At 38.9% G+C, this 24116-nt stretch overlaps 1 protein-coding gene across 1 annotated transcript; it reads left to right on the top strand.

Moving 5' to 3' along the window:
• Positions 1–678: 678 nt before the first annotated feature.
• cyb5b (cytochrome b5 type B (outer mitochondrial membrane)) lies at positions 679–14448 on the top strand. The gene is given in 6 exon segments (NM_001011009.2): positions 679–1080; positions 9128–9256; positions 9703–9729; positions 11664–11698; positions 12422–12950; positions 13163–14448. Coding segments are annotated over 5 exon segments (426 nt in total). The 5' UTR covers positions 679–936; the 3' UTR covers positions 12513–12950; positions 13163–14448.
• The last annotated feature ends 9668 nt before the right edge of the window (positions 14449–24116 follow it).

Raw genomic sequence — 24116 nt, 5'->3', positions numbered from 1 at the left:
CGATCTCACTGCCCCCGGACCCGCTCCTGCGCTCAGAAGGTAAGCGCTGGGGAGCGGGGGGTGGGCAGCATCCAGGAGCCGCCTCAGGCGGCCATATGTCCAGAATCGCCCCTGACAATGGTACCATGATTCTCATTGATGCAGGGGTTAATCTTTCAAAGTACAAGACTGGAAGTGGGGACTGTTTTGAAACTACCTGGGTAAGGATGTCAAAGCGAGATTGTATGTTGATGACAAGCAGTGTCGCAGGCCCCTCTGTTCAGGGATGGTTTTTCCAGGATGGCATAAATGGCTTTTCTCTGAAGAAGCCACTCAGATGAGTGGTGAAACGTTCTCAAGTTAACAACTCAGAAACGTCCAGTTGTTTTAGACCTAATTCTACTAGATAGTGTTTATATAACAGAGAGCAGCAGCCCAATTACCTAGCTGTTGTTCCTCTGTAATGCTGGCAATGGGAGCTCCTTATGTGACACTGCCCTTCCCCTTCCCTCCCCCATACTGATAAACATCCCCATGCATGCTTCTGTGTTCTATGCTTTTGTTATTTGCGCAGCTGTGCCTGAACACCTTCAGTAAGTAAACATTCACACGAACGAGTCCTCTAGCTCCTGGCTCTAACAGCTACAGAGTCTAGCGATAATACCCATAATGCTTTTCCGACTTTGCTGGAACTTCCGGTAGAACAGTGAGGGAGGGCCTGGCTGTGTCGCGCCGGTGAGGGAGACAGGGGAGGGGCAGAGAGGATTAATCTGTAAAGTGCCGCGACACTGACACATGGGGCCCTAGAGTCAAAGGGACAGGCAAGTGCAACGCAGCACCTACTTAGATTGTAAGACCCAACCAAGCGGCCCATCGGGTGTTTTCAGGAAGGGGCAGATAGACAGTCGGGGCCTGTTTAGAGTGTAGCATATTCCCATAGAGTGGTTGTGAGAAGCCATGGCGCAAGATGGGGATAAGCAGTCAGAAGAACCTCAGGTTACTTTGTACACTTTAGAGGATGTAAGGAAAAGGAACACGGCCAAGGAGATCTGGTTAGTGATACACGACCGAGTGTACGATATCACTAAGTTCGTGGAAGAGGTGAGTGGGTTGCATAGATGGGACTGGTTGGGCTGAATTATCGCTTGGTTGTTAGATATAAGAGAATATGAGTCAGATTGTCATGGAATGGGGCAGATTCATGGTAATAATTATAGAGCAGTGTTGTAACTGTTGCATAACATGCACCTGCTGCAATAGTTACAACATGACAAACAATAAACTGTTTGCATTAGTTGAAAAAAATTGCAACAAGAAAAATTCCCCTTTTGCCAAAAAAGAAAATGTTGGTAACTGAGAGATTTTCATATATGTGTTAGGCTTCAGCCTGCAGCCTAAAGGTGGCCATACTGGGTGCCCTCTGACAGGCCTCCCCGACCAATATCTGCCCAAAAATTGTCTAGATGTTGATTGAGCAGGCTTCATTTTTTTGTTGGATCAATGACTGCATCAGCTTGTTGCTGCAGTCCTTGCTCCAACTTCTTGTACCCTCTTTATTGTTTTGCGATCACTTGGCCCTAGCATGATATCGCCCACTCAAGGAGGGCATATTGGGGAAAGATTCACTCATTTGGCGACCTCACCAAACAAGCAAATATTACTGTGTATGGCCACCCTCACTATTTAGCTTAAGTCAAAAGATGCTCTAACATGATGTTATGGCAGCTATAAAGTTCAAAGCATACAAAAGAGAGAGGGGATTAATCAATGCATATCCCTAGCACCCTGCTTTCTAAGTAATGTAGTGCCTATGCAGGTGCATTTACTTTCAAAAACAGGGGTTTTAGTTACTTTAGTTAGAATCATAAAATTGAACCATTTCATGTCAAGGTAAACCCCATATGGTGGTCCTATCTACCTCCAGTCATTTTTCTCCCTGCATAGTTGTATCTCTTGGGAGAAGTGTCTCCTAACCAAAGCATTTGTTTTACAGGCTTAAAGGGGTGCTTTATCATTAATCCAACTTTTAGTATGTAATAGAATGACCTATTCTAAGCAGCATTGCTCTTCATTACATATTTGTTATAGTTTTTGAATTATTTGCCTTTTTCTTCCAGCTCTTTGCAGTAAACTATTGCTCTGCGAGGCTACAGTTTTACTGTTGTTACTTTTTGTAACTTTCTTTTCTATTCAGGCCCTTTCCTATTTATAGAAGTCTCTCATCCGAGCTACTCCCTGGTTGCTAAGGTAACTTGAACCCTAGCAACCAAATAAGTGATGAAACTCCAAACTGGAGAGCTCTTGAACTGAAAATGAAATAACTAAAAAAAACTACAAATAATAAAAATGAAGACGAATTACAAATTGTCTCAGAATATTACTCTCTACATCATACTAAAAGTTTACTCAAAGATGAACAACCCCTTTAATCCCCTCCTGCTTGTGGCTTTTAAAGGAGAGAGAGTGCCCAGACCAACCCCAAATTTTTATAGACATAAGACCACTGTTAAAAGTGTGGGGGTGTTACAATCACGTGGAAGTTTGGCTATTCCTGCAGAATAGTGCTCGGCTGTTAAAGGGAATGTAAAGTCAAAATCTTAACTCAAAGTTTTTTTTATATAGCCTTAAGGTCGGTAAGCACTATAATAGATGTTGTTCTAAAAATTAAGACGGCAAGGCAGTTTAAACAGGGTTAAAACACAACTAACTGTAACTCTGTATTTCTCGATGTCTGCAGCCAAATGAAACTTCTAATTAAAAAAATGGTACATAATTTATAATGGCCTTTTATTGCAAATTTATTTCATTTGCATTTCTAGCCATATTATTTTTTTTTAGTATTTATGTTGCCACTAAATGCAATAGGAGCAGTGACATATGTAGAGATTAGTTGCCTGCAATAAATCTTTCCCACTGGCAATAATCTAAATCACTGGTGGGAAAACATGGGCAACACAATTTTGAGCTACTTCGCATAACCACCGCAGCACAACGTATGGTTTCCCACTGGCAATTTAAATTATTGCCGGTTGGAAAGCATTTGCAGGAGGAAATTTATTGTGGGTAACTTATCTGCACATGCATAGCTGCCCTGAGTAGGATTGTGCCAAATGAAGCAGTGGCCCATTAGAGCAATGGCACATGGAAAGATTTGTCATTCATGATAAATCTGTGCTACCGCATCAAATCTCATGAAAATGCCTTGCCTTGACTTACCTTTGGATTGCCACAAGTAAAACACATTACTTAAGGCAATCTGACTTAATTGCAGGAAAATGTAAAGAAAGGCATTATGAACTGCTGAAATTGGCACTAGTATGGTATAGCTGCAAAACTTTTTTTTTTTCTAAAATTGTCTCTCTTTTTCATTTTTGTTCATTCCATTTTTCTCCAGTGAAGTCTTAAATCTCATAGTGTGACATTAGCTTGCAGTGACATCATTACGTGCAATCAGGCCAGGTGCTTATTTCTCAAGGAAAAGATTATTATATGTGATTCTTCTACCCTTACTTTGGGTAGGTGCTAGGTCTGCAGGTGGCCTGTCAGGTTCTTGGGGCTGATGACCAGTTTTTTAATGTGTTTCTGGGCTGAATTTATGGTTTCACTGTATAGTGACTGGTAGATCCTTTTGCCACAGATTCAGAACAAAGCATTGCTCTTTTTGTGAATATGGTGGAAGACAACCCTTATTCTGCACATCTAGCTCCACACACACCAGTCACAAGCCGAGGTTTCTGTGAACTTAATTTTTTACAGAATACATAGTTCCCTGGCCAGAATTTAAGAGAAATTCTTTATCGCTTTTGAAATGACAGAGATTTCCCCACACAGTGGGGACTGCGGTGCATCTGCTGTGCCATGTTCAAAACTGACAAAGCAGTCTTCTGCAAAAAAAAAAAATGTTTTGGGAACTCTGGAAACTCTGATTTGCATTTGTAAGTACAAAAATTAGATAAATTGAACATAAAATATCATCATTTAAAAGCTTGTTCATTCATACAGGGTCAATGGGATTTGTCCTAGCAACTTTTAAAAAATTTTATTTATTTTTTTTTGCATTTTACATTTTTGAGTATTTGGTGATACATTGAGTTTAGTAAAATTCTGAGTTTATAGAAATTATTATTTGAATAGGCATGGATTGCTCATTTTTGGCACAGATATGATAGAATAGTATTTGAGTTCTGAATGGCTGTTAACAATGTCATGTTGACATGTGATACAAGCAGTGCTTGTATCACCTGAAGCAAGAGACAAAGTCCAGTGTTTGCCCTTTTTCTGCTGCTACCGGATCAGCTGCTCTACTCAAGCCCAAAGCTCAAAAATGTGCACCACAGCTTGAAAGCACACAACTGAACTTGTTAAATATATTGTAGATAATGCTTTTTGAAATACTAACGGATAGGATCTAAATACTAATTTAGGAAATAAAGTATCCCCTATTGTAAAGGGTCATGAGGTGACTTTTAATATCCTCTTTATTATAATATACAAGTTTGAGTAAGTTACATGACATATATATATATATATATATATATATATATATATATATATATATATATATATATATATATAATAGTGGAAAAAATGGGCTGCTTCACGCAGAACTTGTGACAAAACTCTGTGATTTATTAGATGTATAACAAGACTGACGTTTTGGCCGCTCCTGCAGCCTTTCTCAAAGTTATAGTATGAACGTAAAAACAGACTTAAATACAAAGTGTGGCGGGAAAACACAGAATAGTGACATAAGTGCCTGACATATAACAACCGTGACACACAGAAGAAAGAAAGTTTTTGTATAATATAAAATCATGGGACACGATTTTGTACAGAATGTTCCTTTGCTTTATCTAACTAACTTAACTATTTTTTTCTGTACTATAATGAACTACTACATTATGACTATTTCTAACATGAATTTGAAGTATCATTACACCCGACCTACTATCTTTATAAGTGTTTATTGTTTGCACTTAGTGTAACAAATCAACACACAAAGTATCCATAAGTGAAGGTTTCTTTATTTTATTTAGTAATTTCTTAGTTTAACATGATGATGATATGGTGGTATGTTTTTTTCTATTTGATGTACAAAGCGTTGTAAAAAATCTTTTTTTCTTCTGTGTGTCACAGTTGTTATACATCACTATTTTGTGTTTTCCCGCCACACTTTGTATTTAAGTCTGTTTTTCCGTTCATACTATAACTTTGAGAAAGGCTGCAGGAGCGGCCAAATCTTCAGTCTTGTTATACATCTAATAAATCACAGAGTTTTGTCACAAGTCCTGTGTGAAGTGGCCCATTTTTTCCACTATCTACGAAGTCTTTTGGAGGACTGCACCCACGTATCCAGTGATGGTTTATCGTGAGTGCTGACCTTTTTTTTTTTTTTTAATTAATTGCTTTTTCACTGTAATAATAAGAGTTCCTTGTTATTGATCATAAGATATGATTCATCTTTATTGGAGAAAAAACAATGCTATTGGGTTTATTTCATGTTTGAGTGATTTTCTTTTTAGTAGACTTAAGGTATGATCCAAATTATGGAAAGATATTATAACTACAGCCATGTTGTTAAATGTTGTTGATGGCAAGCCTCTACTTGAGTAGCAGCTTTACACCACTTTCAGAGTCTATAGTACTTATTTTACTAAGTGACTTCGGGCAATGATATTGAGAGATCAGACCTGGCTCACAGTTAATGCTATGGCACATGTGGAGATTAGTTGGCCGCAATAAATTTGCTATACCACAGGAGATTAATCTCCTGAAAATACTTCACTTTTCCAACGTTTCCTTGTGTACTTTGTAAATCTGAAGGTACGCCAAACTTTACCCATTGTTTCCAAAGGGAAAGTATTTTCAGATTAGTCGGCTGCAGTAGAGCAGATTTACAGTCTGCGACTTAAGCTGGCCACACACGTGGTGATTGTTGCACCAAAGATGTGGCGATTGTTGCAGCAAAGATCGTTCCAACCCTCCACTGACATTCAGGGCTGAATCGTCAGATATGGAGGTAGAAACAATAGGATTTCTACCTCCTTCTGTTAATTCAGCCCTGAAGGCAGATTTTGCTGAGGCGCCTTCAATGGCGCCCAATCAAAATCTTTTAACCCGCCCGATCGGCAAGTCAACCGTTATCGGCAGCCTTCTGTGATATTGGTTTCCGGTTAAGAGCCTTCCCACAGAGTAGTTAGCAAAGATTTGTTAAGAATGTCATTGTACGATGTCACCTTAAGGCTAAAATCTGAATGGAGCTCTGCCCCAAAGAATAGAAAACAGCCTCAGACAATTATTCTTTTCCCTGCAAGACTTTACCATCTGCATTATGCATGCAGGCAGTGTGTTGTGTGTTTTCCTTGCAAATGTTTTGAACAAGCTGTGCGTACACACACACACATTTTGAGATCGGTGCACACAACAAATTGTGGTACGCACAAAAAATTTGTGCAAAAACACATTTTGCCACAAGAGGTAGCTCTCGGCATGGAAATTGGATTTAACATGTTTTAATGTATTTCTGAATATGTTTACTTTCATAGTAAAGTGGCCAAAGGTTGAGAGCTTTGCTACCTTTTTTTTGGGTCAAAGTGAACAGTTTATCTGGAAGGGCACAAAATATTTTTGTATATCATGTCAGTCCCACTTATGTATTCCATGTTTCTTACTGATGTCACTTCTAGATGGTGACATCATTTGTCTTGCTTTGCACTTTTTTCTTGCTTCTCCCTTACTCTACACTCCGCCCGTCTATATTACAACAGGAGCTTCCATTTAAACTGGACCTGCCCAATATACGTTGTGAGATATTTGTGTCAACATTTTTTTTTTGTCCAGAACTGAGATTTAGGGCCATACTGAGAACAGGAAAGTTTCATTTAAATCCATAATTTGCTCATGTTGTCAGGGCAGCATGGCATTGCAGTATTTAGTAAAAACTGGCTTCAGCAAGGAGGAAGTTAACAGTTTACCTGCACTGGCAGTAAAGGCTAACCAGAAAAGATGTACCAGTAAGAAAATCTCCTCTTATGTGATTTTATTTGTCAGAGGGATGATCTTATCTAACCAAACACTTGTCCAGGCCCCTAGGCCCCCACGTATCTGAGCGTCAACCCCATCCCCCTCCCCTTCATGCATGCGCAAACTAAATTTTTTTGGGTATGTAGTACTGTGGATAGGTGCGTGGAGCAAAGCACTTCTCCGGTGCTTCAAACGCAAATTAGTTGTAGTGGGGCGGCATACCGCCCCTAAAGTCCTGCTGCCCTAGGCCTGGGCCTTTGTGGCCTTGCCACAGATCCATGCCTGGTCTTATCCTGTTGCTCTTGTAGCCAAGGTTTAACCTGGTGCAATATTCTTTGGGAAACTCATTAGCAGGGAGTGGTGCACAGTGTGTCTCTGTTTGTTTGTGTGTTGATGTCTTTAAAATTTATTTATGCTACTTAATTGAGTGCAGCCATGGAGCTGCAACTACTTTTATTCAACATGTATGTGCAGCACGTGTTTAAATCATTTAGTACAGGTGTGGGACCTGTTATCCAGAATGCTCGGGACCTGGGGATTTCCGGATATGGGGTCATTCTGTAATTTGAATCTCCATACTTTAAGTCAACAAAAAATCATTTAAACATGAAATAAACCCAATAGGATTGGTTTGCCTCCAATAAGGATTAATTATATCTCTCTGCTTTTGTTTTAATTATATCTTGGTTAAGATCATATTTACAGATCCTATACTTGTCTAAGGCAATGCAGTATAAATTAGAACAAAACATAACCTCAGAAAATATCGTTCTGTGATGGCTGGTCAAATAACTGGAAATTCTGCTATCCTGAAGCAGTGTAGTACTAGATCATTAGAAAAACAATATACACAAACTGTAAATAGGGTTTATGTTCATTTTATTTTCCTATAAATAAACATGAATTTAATTTAATAATAATATTATTTTGCAGAAAGTATAAATTTAACATGGTGAAATGCTTGCATGACTTTTCTCACGATTTTTTCCAAGAAATATTTGACTCTCCAACAGGAGAATACACTTGTTTTCCTGATGAAGAAAAAGCATATAAAGTACATACTTAATTATAGAATAATTAAATTTAGTGGCAAAACACAACATTTAAAAGTAGTAGTACAACTTTTACCAATCTATCCCCCTGTTCCCAACTAGGCCTGTGACAACAAATACAATCTGTACCACATGCATTGAAAAATAAATATGTATAATGTAATATAATTTAATACACTGAGAGTTTCAATTGCTCATGCATAAAATAATGGCAAATAGAAAGAAAACATAATTACAAACCGCCAAATGTGTTTTGGCACATTTAAGTAATGACCACACATTAGATTCCTTTATATCCCTACCTAGATACTTTGACCATTGATTATACCTTGCATTCCTTAGTATTGGAATGCATTCAGTTTAGCTTTGTTTTGTTTGAAGAAGCCAAGGCATCATTCATGAAACATTTAATGTACCTGTATGTTTTGATGGTCTCTAGGTACCACTTAGATGAGCTAATCATATTTGGTAACAAACAATTCAATGTACATTCATTTTAATGGTTTTGTGTTCTTATGACAGAGCATGTAGGAGATAAGAGTTACAAATCACTAATTTGAATACAATTTGGAATTGTTGCCTTAAAAAAAATCACCTCTTTTGGATTCTTCAGTAACTGTAGTATTTTGGGGTCTCTATATTGCACATACTTCGTGTAAACATAAGTAAACACAAAGTATTCAAGAGATATGTGAAATTCATATTTATAATTTTTTGTCTTTGTATCCAAGAACATAATAGAGGGAGGATGCTGTCGGTAAGTGTGGTGCTTTGATTGGTTGTTTAGTAACCCAAGGTGCACTAACAGACTACAGGAGGCTCTGTTTGGCAGTACACATTACATGATTTATGCCTTGAAAACTTACCCCAAGCCAGGAATTGAAAAATAAGCACTTGGCTTGAGGCAACTAGAAGCAACATGTTGCTCACGAGCCACTGTTTGGGAATCACTGGTTTAGAGAATGACACTGACTGTGAAAATGTGTCCGTATCACTTTGACCACTAGTGAAGTAGAGGGAAAGATATTCTGTTCAATATTTTATAGCAATCTCTTTCAAACTTTTCATGGCAGCATCCTGGTGGGGAGGAGGTGCTGTTTGAGCAGGCAGGGGCAGATGCCACAGAGAGCTTTGAAGATGTTGGCCATTCCATTGATGCCCGGGAGATGCTGAATCAGTATTACATTGGAGATTTACATCCGGTAAGCATTATTAGAAATGCCTAGGCAAGAGATTCAACTATTTTAAAGCATAAAAACCCAGCATAGAAGTACTGCCTGGCTTTATATCAGATTGTTGCACTGCCCTCAGCTGTCAGATGCACACTATTGTAAAATTTTGTATCAGCTGATGGTTTTTTAATCTAGTAGCTGCATGTATCAACACACATCTGAATACTACTCCAAATAATACACCAATCCTACCCAGTAGGATGTATATAAATGTATACACCCATTTACTGTAAAGTGCTGCGAAATATGTCAGCACTTTATACATACATGATGATAATAACTGCATCGAGTTTGTTGTTGGAATACATAGTATTTTGCTAGGGCAATTTTAGGTTGCTATGATTACAGATTTTTCCGTTTTTGTCGTCTTTATATGTAATGCACTGTTCAATGTTTTCTGTTTTTTTTATGGACAGGATGACTGTAAAAATCAAGGTAAAAAGGTAAGCATACTCATACATTATTCTTTCAGAGTTCCTGAATGTGACATTAGTCTGTGCTTTTTCATTATGCTATACAATTTGCAATGCATGCATTTCTTTTCCTGTGCTATCAGAATAGATAAAGTCAAAGTGTGCAGAAGGTTGCCTTAGTATGCAAAAGGAGTATTGTGCTGCTGAGTGTTAAATGATTCAAGTGCAGTCACTTTTTTTTTTACAATAACATACCTCAAACATATCTCTCTCTCTCTCGGAAACATATCTGAGAGGTGCTGAGCACAAAAGTACTTGCTTGCAAACACTGTAAGCAGGCAGGTATGCTAGATAGCAAAACCAGTGCACAATTGACCTTTTTACCACAGCCAAGCTGTCCCCTCCTTGCCTTAGTTTGCACACTACATGTAAGGATGAGGGCAACCAAAAGTGCCCCACAGGAGAGACTAAGAACTGAGTCAGGTCAAAATCATAGAAATTTTTAGTACTTTGTCAGAAACCAGGGACTTTTCATGCAAATTAGAGACAATTTAATTTTCGTCAATTTAATGCATAGCTTTAGCCTGGATATATGTGGGTGTTCATGTATGGACCTAATTAGTACTGCCTCACTAAGAGTTAAACAGAGATGGATTGAAGCACAATGGTCCCTCTGACAGATTCACTGTTGTGCACTGTTTTAGCCACTGGGTGGATCCAGAATTAAAACAAGAAATGTATAAAAGTGTGGCATCTACAGACAGTGCCCCTCTCATAGGAATCTCTGCTAGTTTCTATTACATTCTTTCCTGATGACTGTGGTGTTGGTTAGGTCCAAACTGGGATTCAAAATAGGAATTTCAAGCGAAGAGAGGCCCAAACAGCCCCCCAGTAGTCCAATAAATAGTGACTGTCTGTGGCCCCTCTGCCATTTGCCAGAATGTACAGATTGCCAGTCCAGGCCTGGTGTTGGTTAACATTGCATAGACAAATACAGTAATGCTATGAGTATACCATGTGTACTTAATGCATGTATCTGACATTGTCACATTCCCTGCACATAAAGAAAAAAGCTACTGATTAGATTATATTTACACCCTCCCCAATCGTGGTTGTGATCAACACAAATAAAAAAAAAACAGTCTGGCTATTTATCTTAATTAGACAAGCTTACTTATATAACTTTGTTTTGTGATTTGAATATGAACAAATGCATCAATATTTGTTCTTTGACACAAGGCCCCTGATACTCTTAAGCAGTACCAGGAATAATGATACTCTCTAATTATAGTCTTATCCTGAGAAACGATCCCTTCCTCTTTCATCTGCACTGCCAGTAATTACTGCAGCTAAATGAAGAAACCCGTGGCCCATCTTCCTAATATGCTATTGTCCCTATTGGCAGTCAGCCCAGAAGAGATTAAAAATGACTTTCGACTTCAGAATTAGAATCTCTTATAATTACTGCTTTTTGTTTTGTTTGTAACATTGTGTTGTTATGTCCTTTCCCAACTTATAGCTGCCCCTTTATCATTCCTTGGATAATGGCACACCTGGGTGTTTATGAGCACTTTATGCACTTTGGGGGTTAATTTGGTCTACTTTAAAATACATTAACTTGCATGGGAATCACCGGAAAGTGTTTGACATTAGATAGTTGCCTGGAAAAGCAGATCACTGAATTTCTAGGCAAATATTGTCTGAAAAGTGCTGCCCGACACTTGTCTGGTGCACCCCATGTATGCCAGTCACAGTTTTTTTTTTTTCTTCAAAACTCTCCATGATAATAAAAAATATTGTAGCAGTCTTTGACTTTCCAGGAATTCTTGCTGTTTACATACTGTACACAGAATGTGGAGGATTGGTCAATGCACTTTTTTTTAACACAAAAAAAAATTTCTTCCAGTGCTAGAAGAAAATTGATAATATTTCATTAATAAGTGATGTTTGTCTGCTTCCTTTAGGATGTTCTGCTAACCACATCATCCAGCACATCCAGGTAACTATTTTCTAATTCCAACTATGGATCACACTGAATGCTTGTGCTAGCTTTTAGTAGCTGTTAGTAAATCTTTATACCTTCACTTTATGTGGAGATAGTTTGTGGAATAAACTATATGTAGGTTTCTAATGCTCTGATCTTTGTGATTACATACAGATAAGTGGTGAGCGCTGGCTGATTTATTTCTGCCCCAATAACTGGCCACTAGTAATGAACTACATTTTTTTTGCCACAGAAAACACCCATAGACTCCAATGGCTCTAAAAGAATATCTCTATATATCATCTATCATCTATCTATCTATATGTGTAATATGGGCTAATTTATGAGTGCACATCACACTTCTCTATTTATGTGCCAAGCAATTTAGGTACCAGTGCAGCAGATTCTGTGGTAAACATTTTTGGTACTTTTTGAACTTGTGCACTTGCAATTTTTTTGTCTTTTTATGTACAAATAATGGCTATATATTTTTTTCCAAGTAGTCGGTAAGCTGTAAAATGTAGGTTAGACCGAGCGCTGTCATGTTGGTGCTTCTAGCAGCTGGTCATCACTACAGCGGGTGTTAGACTTTGGACTGAGCACTATGTCTTTGTTTCATTGTAACATACATCAAATGCAAGAAACCATTTACAAAACACAGTACCTATTGTTTATGCATAACCCAATTTCTGGGATCTGTTGGAGATGCATAAACAGTTATGATTGTTTCTCCTGCAGCTCTTGGTCCAGCTGGTTGATCCCTGCAGTGGCAGTCGTCATTTTGGGTTTCATGTACCGTTTTTACACAGTCGATAGTCGATCCTCCTGAAAAGCAGCACCTTTCTAAAACGTCAACCTGCTAAGTGTCTTTACGCACAATAAAAGAAGTGGAATCCACACACACTGCCACATGGATACTACCCCATCTCTGCCACAGATGAAGGTTAAATTTCTGACACGAACCACCTTGTTTTATGTTTGGGACCAAGACTCAATACTGTGAATTTTGTCAGCAAATTTTTTGCCTGTCAACATAAGACCTTCCCAAAGGACATGAACAGAGTATTGCTGTTGGACTGTGGAGCAAACTCCATACAACTAAATTTATTTTACACTCTCTGGAAAAAGCTTTCTTTGTATAAAGCAACAAAGTAAAAAAACGTTGGAGAGGATATATATTAGGGTAAAAACAATAGCTCATCCTTTGTTGAGTTGTCACAACTAAGTCCTTTCAGATAAGGTCCCTTTTGCAGGGGTACATGGGGAGATTAGTCACGCCACAACAAATCTCCCCGCAATGCCATCCCACCAGCTAGAATGTAAATCGCCAGTGGGATGGCATATGCATTGCTGTGATGTCCGCAGTCGCCCGAAGTTTCCTCGGAAGACAACTTTGGGTGACTGTGGGACATTGCAGCGGCACGTATGCCATCCCACCAACAATTTACATTGTAGCCGGTGGGATGGCATTGCGGGGAGATTAGTCGCCCGCGACAATGGGGATTTGTTGTGGCGCGACTAATCTGCCTGTGTGCCACTGCCCTTAGGTATTAGATATATTATCTGGAATACTTAGGACCTAGGGTTTTCTAGATAAGTAAATTGTTTTACCACCAATACTGATTTATGCTATCTCAGTTAAGATCAAGTACAAGGTATCTTTCTTATTACAGAGAAAAACATTTGTTTGTCTAAAATAGGCTTTATGGGGGATAGCCTTCCCATAATTCAGAGCTGTTGGGATAATAGGTTTCTGGCTTCATATTATTAAAGAAAAGCAATCCCTTTATAAAAACCACAGTACAGGTATGGGATCTGTTATTCTGAAACCTGTTGTCTAGAAAGTTTACAGGAAGGCCATCTCGCATAGACCTTATTGTAAGCAAATAATTCTAATTTTTAAAAATGATATTCTTTTTCTCTGTAATAAAAACAATACCTTGTACGTGATCCAACTAAGATATAATTAATCCTTACTGGAGGCATGTTTAAATAATTTTTTTTGAGCATTGTGGATAACAGGTCCCATACCTTTGTTCAATGGAAAACGTGTCCTTAAAAGAACAATAAAGCCTAAAGGTGACCATACAAGGGCCGATATGAGTGGCAAGGAATGTATCGGCTTATTGATTAGGACCTCATCCCAACGACCTGTGTCCCATCAATTTAATCCGATCGTTTGGCCCAAGGGCCAAATGATTGGGTCAGTCTGATATTGCCTGCCTCAAGTTGGACGTATTCTGGAGAGATATGCTTGTTTGGTGACCTCACCAAACAGGCCTATATATTCGTGTATGTCCAGCTTTAGCGTGGAGACAGTTCAGATTGGCAAGTCTTGAAGAGAAGATAGGAAGTCTAGCTTGCTCACAGTCTGGGAGGTCCGTGTGGGGCAGGGGGCAGGAATAAGTTACTCTTTCAACCATAAAGTATGTCCTCTCCATTTTTTTTAACTTGTTGCTTAGAGTATCATTCATTTGGGTCTTCAGAGATAACGGGTTGCATAACTTGTTACGCCCATAATCATCCTGCGTGATATAACTACAATGAATAAAGCTGCTCTGTCCAATTGTAGTGGTCAGACAGGTGATGCCTTGTCTATGTTGTGCATCTGAAGGCAGGAGATGCAGCTTGTTTAGTGTTCAGTGTTTTTAGCCTTGTATCCGTGAGATGTAATGATTATTTTACGTTCTCTGCCTAGGATTCTATAATGTTAATGCATCTCAATTTAATGCCATAATTTAATGAATTTCTCTCACAGAGCTAAACAAATTTGTGTCACAGCTTTTATTTTTTTCTTTCTTGTTCCTCCCCCATATCTCTCTGCTCCTGGTCTGACTAAACTGTAGCCTAAGCTTTCTTAAAACTTAAAAGTTACTCGTATAACCTCCCTTTTGAGCTCTTCTTACCATGATGGTTCCTCTGCTTTCTTGATGAAACTGGGTCAATGTATTTGCACATCTTTTACTATTTATACCTTTATTAAAGAGGTAAGGGTTCCGCCAAGATTCAGCCTTTTTCAGCAGGATTCTGATTCAGCCGAATCCATGGTCTGACTGAACCGAATACAAGTCCTTAAAATCATGTGACTTTTTGTCACATAAACATGGAAACTGAAATTTTTCTCGGTTGTCTTTAACCCTCTCTTACCCTATTTTGCATATGCAAATTAGGATTCGGATCAGTATTTGGCCGAATCTTTCACAAAGAATTTAGGGTTCGGCCAGATCCTAAAATAGTAAATTCCATGCATCCCTCTAAAGAAGTAGCTCATATATACTATCCTGTGGCCCTCGTACTGCCAGTAACAATTTCCTTTAACCTTCGTTCAGATACTTACTTAATCACGGCTGGTGGGCCAGCTAGTTACTATTGTAGCTAGATAGCCATTCAGGTGTCACAGAACAACAATTAGCTGCAGCCAATGAGTTCTTTTTCTGTAACTGCTGGGGGGGCAACCTGCTCACATGGAGGAACATGCTTTTTTGTAATTATCCAATAGCATTTTTCATATAGTGGCACTTCAGCTGTCCCCAATACCTCTAGCCAAGGGTGAATGCAGTTCTTGTTCTGTAACAGCTGGGGGGCACCATTCATGTGGATGAATATGCTTTTTATGTTAATATCCAAAAGCTCATATGACTAGGTAGTCCTCTAATTATCCCTGATGAGCTACCTCCATGCAATTGTGCAGGCAGTTCTTGTTCTTTAACTGCTGGGGACCACTACTCATATGATGGAACATGTAATTATCCAATAGTACAAAACAGATGCCCCTCCAACTGTCTCTAAATATCTATTTCCAAGGTTGCTGGCAGTTATTGCTCTTGCTGGGGAACCATCTGCAAACATGGAGCGGTTTTTTTTTTTTTTTGTTATTATCCAGTTTCACATATAAGAATGTGGCCCTCTTAATAAGTATTTCAAGGCAAGGATACATTCAGTTTTGATGTATTCTAATGGATAATACAAAGAAAGCATGTTTCTCCATCTGTTACATTACAATTGCTTTTGTTCAAAGCTCATCAATTGTTCTGTGGCAGCTGGAGGGCCACTTTGTTACATAGTGCATTACTAGGTGGCCCTCCAGCTGTAATGGTAGGGGTTGGTCGGTGACAATAAGTAAAGGAGAGATGCTAAACAAAAACCAAAATAATTATAAAAATGAAGAATTGTCAACATCAAGATCATACTAAAAGCTAATCTAAATCACCAAAATCAGCCAAAAAGTCACATATATACAGACTGGAAGGCCTGCACTCACAGGTCTAATGAAGGAACAAAAGTAAAAATTCATGAATCCTGTGAGTGTGGATACATAAGTGTCTACACACTCCCTCACCCCCTCCTGATGCTCACCACTCACACTCAACATTATGGCCCCCACTTTATTGTACCTGCTTATAAAGAGTGGCACAGCAGGGTTGGCAGTCACTAATAAGGAAAATGCACAGATGATGTCAGAATGCTTGCTTGTGGTCGATCATTGCTGCCAGAAAGCTGGTGTCAAGAAGTCAAGTGACCAGATATGGCAGCTGCCAACCCAAGGGGTGGATTGTGGGTGCTGGGGCTCAATTATAGATGCAGGAAAAGGTGATGTACCGTGTTAGCCAGTCAAAATGTTTACAGGGTAACCCTTTTGAAATAAAAAATAACAAAAGTGGTATAAAGGTGATACCTTTATTGGCTAACTAAGATAATCATAGCAAGCTTTCAGAACATTCTAGTTCCTTTTTCAAGCTGATCAATTATATTAATTTAAATTTCCTTTTCTTTCAATTAGCTGTCTTATGTTACATTGCGTCAGAAGCAGAAGTGCAGAAACTTTAAACAGACACACACTGCTTTCATTAGTGATTACATTTACAAATATATTTACATCCACAGATGGTTTTAAATTAATTCATATTGGAAAAACTACTTAGAATCCCACAGATCTTTACTTAGTTTAAACAATTCCCAGGACTCACCATTAGCACCTCACAATATACTGAAGGAAAAAAGCTTGTCAGACAAAATAAGGATCAAAAAATGTGGGAAGATATATTTTCTCCCCCAGTGATTCCATTTATATAAGTAGCCAATGATAGCTTTCCCAAGATGTTACTGTAAGATACAAGCCTTACACATACTACTAACAACCATAGATATTACTCTACTTAATAAAAAACTACAATTCTTTATATGGAGTAACAAAAAAATAAAATAAAAAACATCTCTATTAAAATTAGCACAACCTAAAAATAATGGCAGACTTAACCTACCGATGATTAAATATCATAATTTAGTGAGTCTTACACATATAACTGCAGATTGGGTAAACAACACAAGCATAAATATAACCAGCACTTTACACCAAATATCTCCCTGGCATGTCTACTACATGCTTTGCCAACAGGAACTCCACAACACTGTGGCACTAACCCTATTATACATATTAGAATTACAGCTGGCAGAAAATACAGACAACTTTTTGGTACTTATAAAGCAGTCACTTTTCCTACCCCTGTTCAACAATCTCTGATTCCAAGGAGAGGGAGCAGATAACGGATTTGATCTGTGGAGACGTAATGGCCTAACAATGATAAGACCGCTGTTAAACCCCTCCCTCCCCCCCCCCCCCCCCCCCGAAGGGGCAAATCTTACAAATTTCCTGAACCTCAAACAAAATACGGACTCCCTAATAATCTCAGCTTTGTGTACCTACAGATCAAAATCGAATTGGTAGCTCAAAGCATAAAACCTCAACTGTCTCACAACAGAGTTAACAAAGGGCAATTCTGCTCTGTGCCAGGGGTTTTTGCCATCATCAAACCAACCATAGACTACAATGCCTGCAAAGATGGGATGTCCAAATGGCTAAAAGTAATCCCAAACATCACTACTACTCAACTCACTGTGGCATACACTAAATGCACAAATGCCCTCTCAGCAGTCTACTTCCAGTATGTGGCACTAAGGCTCTTCCACAGGTCATACGTGACACCTAAGTTTGCATATAAAATAGGACTTTCCACCTCCCCGAGATGCATGAAGTGCTACCAACACGAAGGCAGCTTAGAGCATTGTACCGCATTGGATGTCTTTTGGGGAGAGGTTCTATCACAAACAAATACACTGTGTAATATTCCTGCAACTCGTACAAACCCACAGACAACATTAAGAAAAGTATTATCAGATTCACAGAAATCTATGTCTTAATGGCAATAAAATCTATTCTAGAATGTTGGACAACTACTCATCCTCCTTAAAAACAATTGTGGGAATGCAAATTTCCTATACTATGCAACTCCAGTGGAAACAACACAAATTACTAGCTCCCTTCTTATATACAAAATGGTGGACAGAAGCCTCTCTTCAAAGGGAACTGAATAACCTACCGATGGACCGGTATGAGTGACTCAAGCCTGTAACCAAATACTGGATGTTAAGATATGTACTCCTCCTTATGGCTCTCTCTTCTCTATCTCTCATCTTTCTCTTTTCTAAAATGGATTATTGTACAAATGCAAATACAAATTTCTACCTAATGTGAATGTCATATGCAATTCTTATTAACTGTTTGCTTCTCTGGAAGCAAAACAATGCATCTATACCTAATCACGATTTGAATTCATGACACAACGGCTTTCAGAACTCTGTATGTTTATTCTGTTCGAAAGCAAATTGTTATAAGGCAAAAGTTACACTATTATTGGAACCCCTTGCTTGAGACCCAAAACAAAGTAGCAAGTCTGACTCCTTGTCAGCAGGATAGTTGCTAGGCTGATTTGGAAACAATTGGAAACACACACAGCTCGGCTCCTGGGTGCAGCTGCTGGCTTACACACAGAGTAACAAGTCTGTAACTCGTTGGCAACACAAAAGCTGCTAGGCAAACATTTTTAAACTATTGTGACTACTCACAGCTCAGCTCCCAGGTAATGCTGAAAGTTTGCAAAGGTACTAGCTGTGTGAGAGATTTGATTGAACTAGCAAAGGGGAGTGCACGCAGGGGGTTTAAGAACCCTATGCCTGACTCTGATAGGCTGCGTGGCCAGTGCATGTTAACTCATTCCTCACCAGCCAGCCAACAACTTACCCTGCAATCCTAACACAAATAAAAGCTGTTTCATTTAAAAGAAATAATAATAAATGAAGCCAATTTGTGGATTCCTGTTTTCCATTGCTTACAAGAAGTAATTTTGTTAAGGGAGAATAAAATATTGCTGGACTGGGGCCCTTCGCTGTCCATAGGCCTTGGGAAGGCAGTAGCTGTGCCCACATGACTGCTGGCCTGTCGCTCATCTCCCTGGATACCTGATAATGCAATCCCACCCCAGAGCAGTCACTTGCTCACTGTGCCTCTCCAGCTCATTCATTTCAGTGTTTGTTTACCATTTAGTGCATTTAGCACTCTCTTTCTGAGACAGGGCTTCTTGTGTGTTGTGGCATCCTACACAGTAAATGTTTGTTCTCTTGCAGTATTGGTTGCACAATGAGGCACTGTAATGTGGGCTGTCTGTTCATTCTATTGTTCCTGTGCCATCAAGGCAGGCAATGCCAATAAAGGGCTAAAATAATGTAATAAAAGTCCTTTTTGCTTAAAACTGCAGGTATAGAATTTTCTCATAAAATTATATATATATATATATATATATATATATATATATTTATATATATATATATATATGAGAAGGAAACGTTAAATCATTGGGGAAGCCATATGTTAGGAACTCACTTATCTGATACCCAGGGCTGGTGCTCCTGTTAGCAGAAATCTGCACAGGCCTAGGATACTGCTGAGTAAGAACAGCATAGCCTGTGTCTTCTTCCACTTCTAAGTTTTTCTATGGTACCAGGCTGACACATGCGCAATAGTGTAAAAAAAAGGCTTGCTTAAATTGAGGTGCTGCAAAGAAAGAAGAAGCAGGAAAAAGATCACTCTGTCGTGCCCTCTGATAAGCACCCCAGGCCAGTGCAGCTTTCAGCTAACAGGAGCACAGGCCCAGGGTATCAGGTAAGTGATTACAATCACTGGGGGGCGCCTAACATTTGGCACTCCCTGTTGATTTAACATTTCGTTCTCCTTAAAGCCATAGAGATATGAGCTCAATGAGGATACAACTGCTGAGTTGCAGGTGCTAAGCTGATTTAGTATTTATTTACACTATAGACTTACTATAGTGTATACTTAAGGGTAGCAAGATTTTAAAATGCCAAAAATTGTCCAACAATGGGCAATATACCTTTGCATTCCCTGCAGAACTGTGTTTTCTACTGGTTAAAATGTATTGTACCATAGTTTGATAGTATCTCTGTACAGGTTAAGAGTTTTCCCTGCCATGTCATGAATATCTGATCTCAATAAAATTGTGTTACATACCCCAAATCATTAGACTGTCTCCATTTATGGCTTCTTGCTGAGAGACTTTAAAATGGACTGAAGGTAAAACCCTCATATAGTTAAGCGTTAAAGGAGAAGGAAAGGCTAGTAAAGAGTTAATCCCAAGCTGCAGGCATACCTTCAGTTGTCTCAATAGTGCCCTTAAGTCTCCCCATATTTCACCTGTTTAGAAGATCTGAAGCCAAACAGGAAGAAAAAAATTTGAGCTGTGTAAAAAGATTCCCATAATGCCTCACTCCTGCACAGACATGCAGACCAACTGAACAGGCTCAGTTAGAAAGACTACGGGGGAGATTTACTAAGGCACGAACGCTTAGAATGTGTCCGAAAGCGTTTTTTTCGTAATGATTGGTATTTTTGCGCCGTCGTGACTTTTTCGTATATTTTTCGCAACTTTTTCGTCGCCGTCACGAAAAAATCGTATTGTTGCGCAGAGTACGAAAGTTTCGGATTCATTCAAGCTTCAGTATCGTGACTTTCCTTGGGCCAGGTTGGAGCGGCAGAGTGCCATTTATTCCTCTGTGAGGCTTCCAAAATCATGCAAAGTCGGAAAGGTTTTTCTGCCGTTTATGATCGTTCAATAAGATAAAGTCGCGACAGCGACGAAAAAGTCGCGAAAAATACAAAAAAGTTGTGACGGCAACGAAAAAGTGGCCAATATATTGGGATTCGAATTCGTGCCTTAGTAAATCTCCCCCTATGAGTCAGCTTCCTGCTGATTGGCTCAGATCCACATTCCTAAGGGGGGTAGGGTGAGTTCTTAGCATTCTTGAGGGAGGGGGGAGCAGGAAAGAGCAGAGAACAGATAAAGCTTACTTAGTTTTTACCTTTCCTTCTCCTTTAATGGGCAGAGCCATCTTTACCTCCTGGATTGATTTTATACACCCTTTAGTTGTACAGTACTGTGGAATATGTTTGTGCTTTATAAATATGTTAATAATGATAATAATAGTGGTAATAATATACTGTAAAGGAAAATTAAAGTAGTATAAATATTCATTCACCTCACATTTACCTCTTAATTTTTATATTAGCCCATGCAGGTGGCTTATGCACCGCAGGAGAGAGGAGCAGAGCATGGGGCTGAGCAGGTGGGACCTTGGGTGTATACTACCTGGCCCTGGAAGTACTTGCTATTTTACTCATCTGAGTGTGCAAATACTGGATTATTTTTATATGAAAATTCCATGGCAAGTGAAGAGAAAGTGCAATCAGCTACCCCAGGCAAAATAGAGATATTAAAAATACACTTGGTTACATGTTTCAATAAATCAACTTTTGTTTATACAGTGTATATATAACTGTCCATTTGTTTCATAGAACTGAGGCTTAGCAAAAGATAATAATCAGCCACATGGCATAAGTCTGCATCCTGCTGCTCAGGAAAGGATTAACAGAAGATGATAAGCCTACTGGGAATTGTGGTTATCTGCGTTTCTAACACTTGTACTTGGATTATTTATTTCTGTAAAGAGAGCCACTAGTTACATTGTGAGATCTAAATCTCACAATACACCCATAGAAGGACAAACTGTTTTAACCTCCAGCATGAGTACAAAGGTGTTGGATTTGCCTACATGTGTCATTTTTGCCACCCTAACTGGCACTCACTGCCACCTAAAGCAAGATTTTCACCTTGTCTCGCAGCTCTGACACCTATGTGATGCAAACCATCATCTTGCAAATACAACTCATAATTCAGTAAACTCTTTAAAGCGGACCTGTCACCCTAAAAAATAAGTCCAAATTATTTTCTATATTGTTAGTTGAGCAAAATAAACTTTACTTACTCTATATAAATAATATAAATCATGTTTCCTGTCGTCTTGGAATTACTCAATCAAAGCAAGCAGGCAGGCACCATTTTGTGGAAACTGTTATGAAGGCAAGCTTTGTATCATGCCAAAATCTTGTGTATGTGCCAGAATGGGGGGCCCAGGCCCATGCACTGGTTACACAGTTAGATGAGGAGGAGGGAGGGGAAAGTGAGATGTGCAGTGACCTCTAGGAAGTGCTGAATGGAAAGCTAAAGTTATTGTCTGCCCCGCCTCTATGCCTAAGGCATAGAGGCGGGGCAAGCAATATATGATTGACAGCTGGGATTTTTAAATGCCTTTATAATGGGGTTGGATGTGTTAATATAAAAATGAATTTGGGTTTCATGTTTAATTTGAACAGGACTTTTATTATACAGATTTTCATGTCTGGGTGACAGGTCCACTTTAAGGTCCCGCTGATTTGGTGACAGGCAATTTGTTTTTTTTGTTACTTTTATTTTTATTAGATTTTTAATACAAAACAGAGCAGAGGATATTCGCAGTTTTATACATTGTAGTAATATACAGAAATGCAGGTACAATACAGTTTGTTTAATTCTGTTTATGAACATTCTTATGATAGTTCAAAATCATTTGTAACTTTTTTTTCCCCTTTTTTTTTAACATAGCTTGATAGTAAAGTATGTACCTCCCTTGAGTTGCCGTGATTCCCAAGGGCGAGTGGCAGGTGATAGTGTATGTGAATTGTGCTTGTGAGAAAGGGTCATTTTTGGTAGAAATTGAAAATAATAAATCAACTCATTTAACTTAGTTCAATATAATGTAACCATATGCCATAGCAAGTGTACAGGGTTGGTAGGGCATGCTTATTTGTTAGGTTATCTTTGGTCTGGTGGGAGCAGTTCCCATAGAGTCCAGACTTTGAGAAATTTGGGTACTCTATCTTGTAAGTAAGCAATTCTATATATATCCTTATTGCTGTTTATTTTATGGTAGATTTCCCCCAGCTAGGAATAGTGGGTGTTTTCCACTTAGATGCTATCGCTATCTTTACTATGGTCAAGACATGATTTGCTAACTTCTGCTGTGACTTGGTGAGTCCTTCAATTGGTTTGCCCATTAGAAATGTAGTCATTTCTTTGGTGATCGTGTCATGAAAAAGGTTTGTCAATAAGTTTTGGGTTTCATCCCAGAGTGGCTGGATGTGTGGGCAAGACCAGAGTATATGGGGTAAATCTTCTAAGGCGCCATTGCATCTCCAGCAGTGCCTAGGGTTGTTGGGGAACCTAGGGTTGTGTATACTGTCAGGAGTGAGGTACCAATACATAAGTATTTTGTATATATTTTCCCTCTGCTTTGTGCAAGTGACAATATTTTTAGCATTATCCCAGATAAAATCCCAGTCTTCCCTTGTGATTTCTGCTCCTAATGCAGCTTCCCATTTCAGCATGTACTAATGTTTGTATCCTTGAGTGATAAATGGGTCATTGATGAGCTTATATATATTTGAGATCAGTCCCCTTTGTGGGAGGCCATTGTAGGCTATACGCTCAAACCCTGTAGGTTGTTTGGTTTTGAAGAACCTGGCAAATGGTTCTAGAAAGTGTCTAAGTTGGAAGCACATATACCAGTGTAGTTGTAGCTCTGGACATTTTTGTTGGAGGGCTACAAAGTCCAATGGGGATGTTAGGGCAGGATCCATTACCTCCCTGGCTGTAAACATTGCCATGGTGTCTTTTAATTTACTGATATGGAAATCGGGACTTAGCTGAAGCGATGGGTTCGCTATTAGGGCAGTTAGCGGTGAATACAAGGAGCTTAGTTTATATTTGCGATTCACCCTTCTCCATAATTCTAAGGTGAACACAGTAGATTTAAGCATATTGATATTAGGTTTTGGGTGGTCTATCTGTGACCAGAACCATGCATTGGGGTGATATGGTAGGAATTGTGCATTTTCTATATTTACCCATACCTTATCTAAGGTCCACTGGGACCATGCTAATACCTGACGTATATGTGCTGCCTCATAGTACTTTTACAATGATGGCAGGCCTAGGCCTCCTTGGTTTCGTGATGTGGTTAGACATGCTTTGTTTATTCTGTGGTATTTGCCCTTCCATACAAAATTGTGAAAAGTTGTTTGTACCTCTTTGAGATATTTTGTGAGGACCTCTATGGGTAAGGTTTCAAAGAGGTATAAAAACTTTGGGAGTACATTCATTTTAATAGTAGCAATCCTACCAAACCATGATATCGTTGAGGTGGTCCA

This window comes from Xenopus tropicalis, chromosome 4, assembly GCF_000004195.4.
Source record: "Xenopus tropicalis strain Nigerian chromosome 4, UCB_Xtro_10.0, whole genome shotgun sequence".
Lineage (NCBI taxonomy): Eukaryota > Metazoa > Chordata > Amphibia > Anura > Pipidae > Xenopus > Xenopus tropicalis.
Note: the sequence above shows the minus strand (reverse complement) of the source record. Positions and strands in the feature narration are given on the sequence as shown.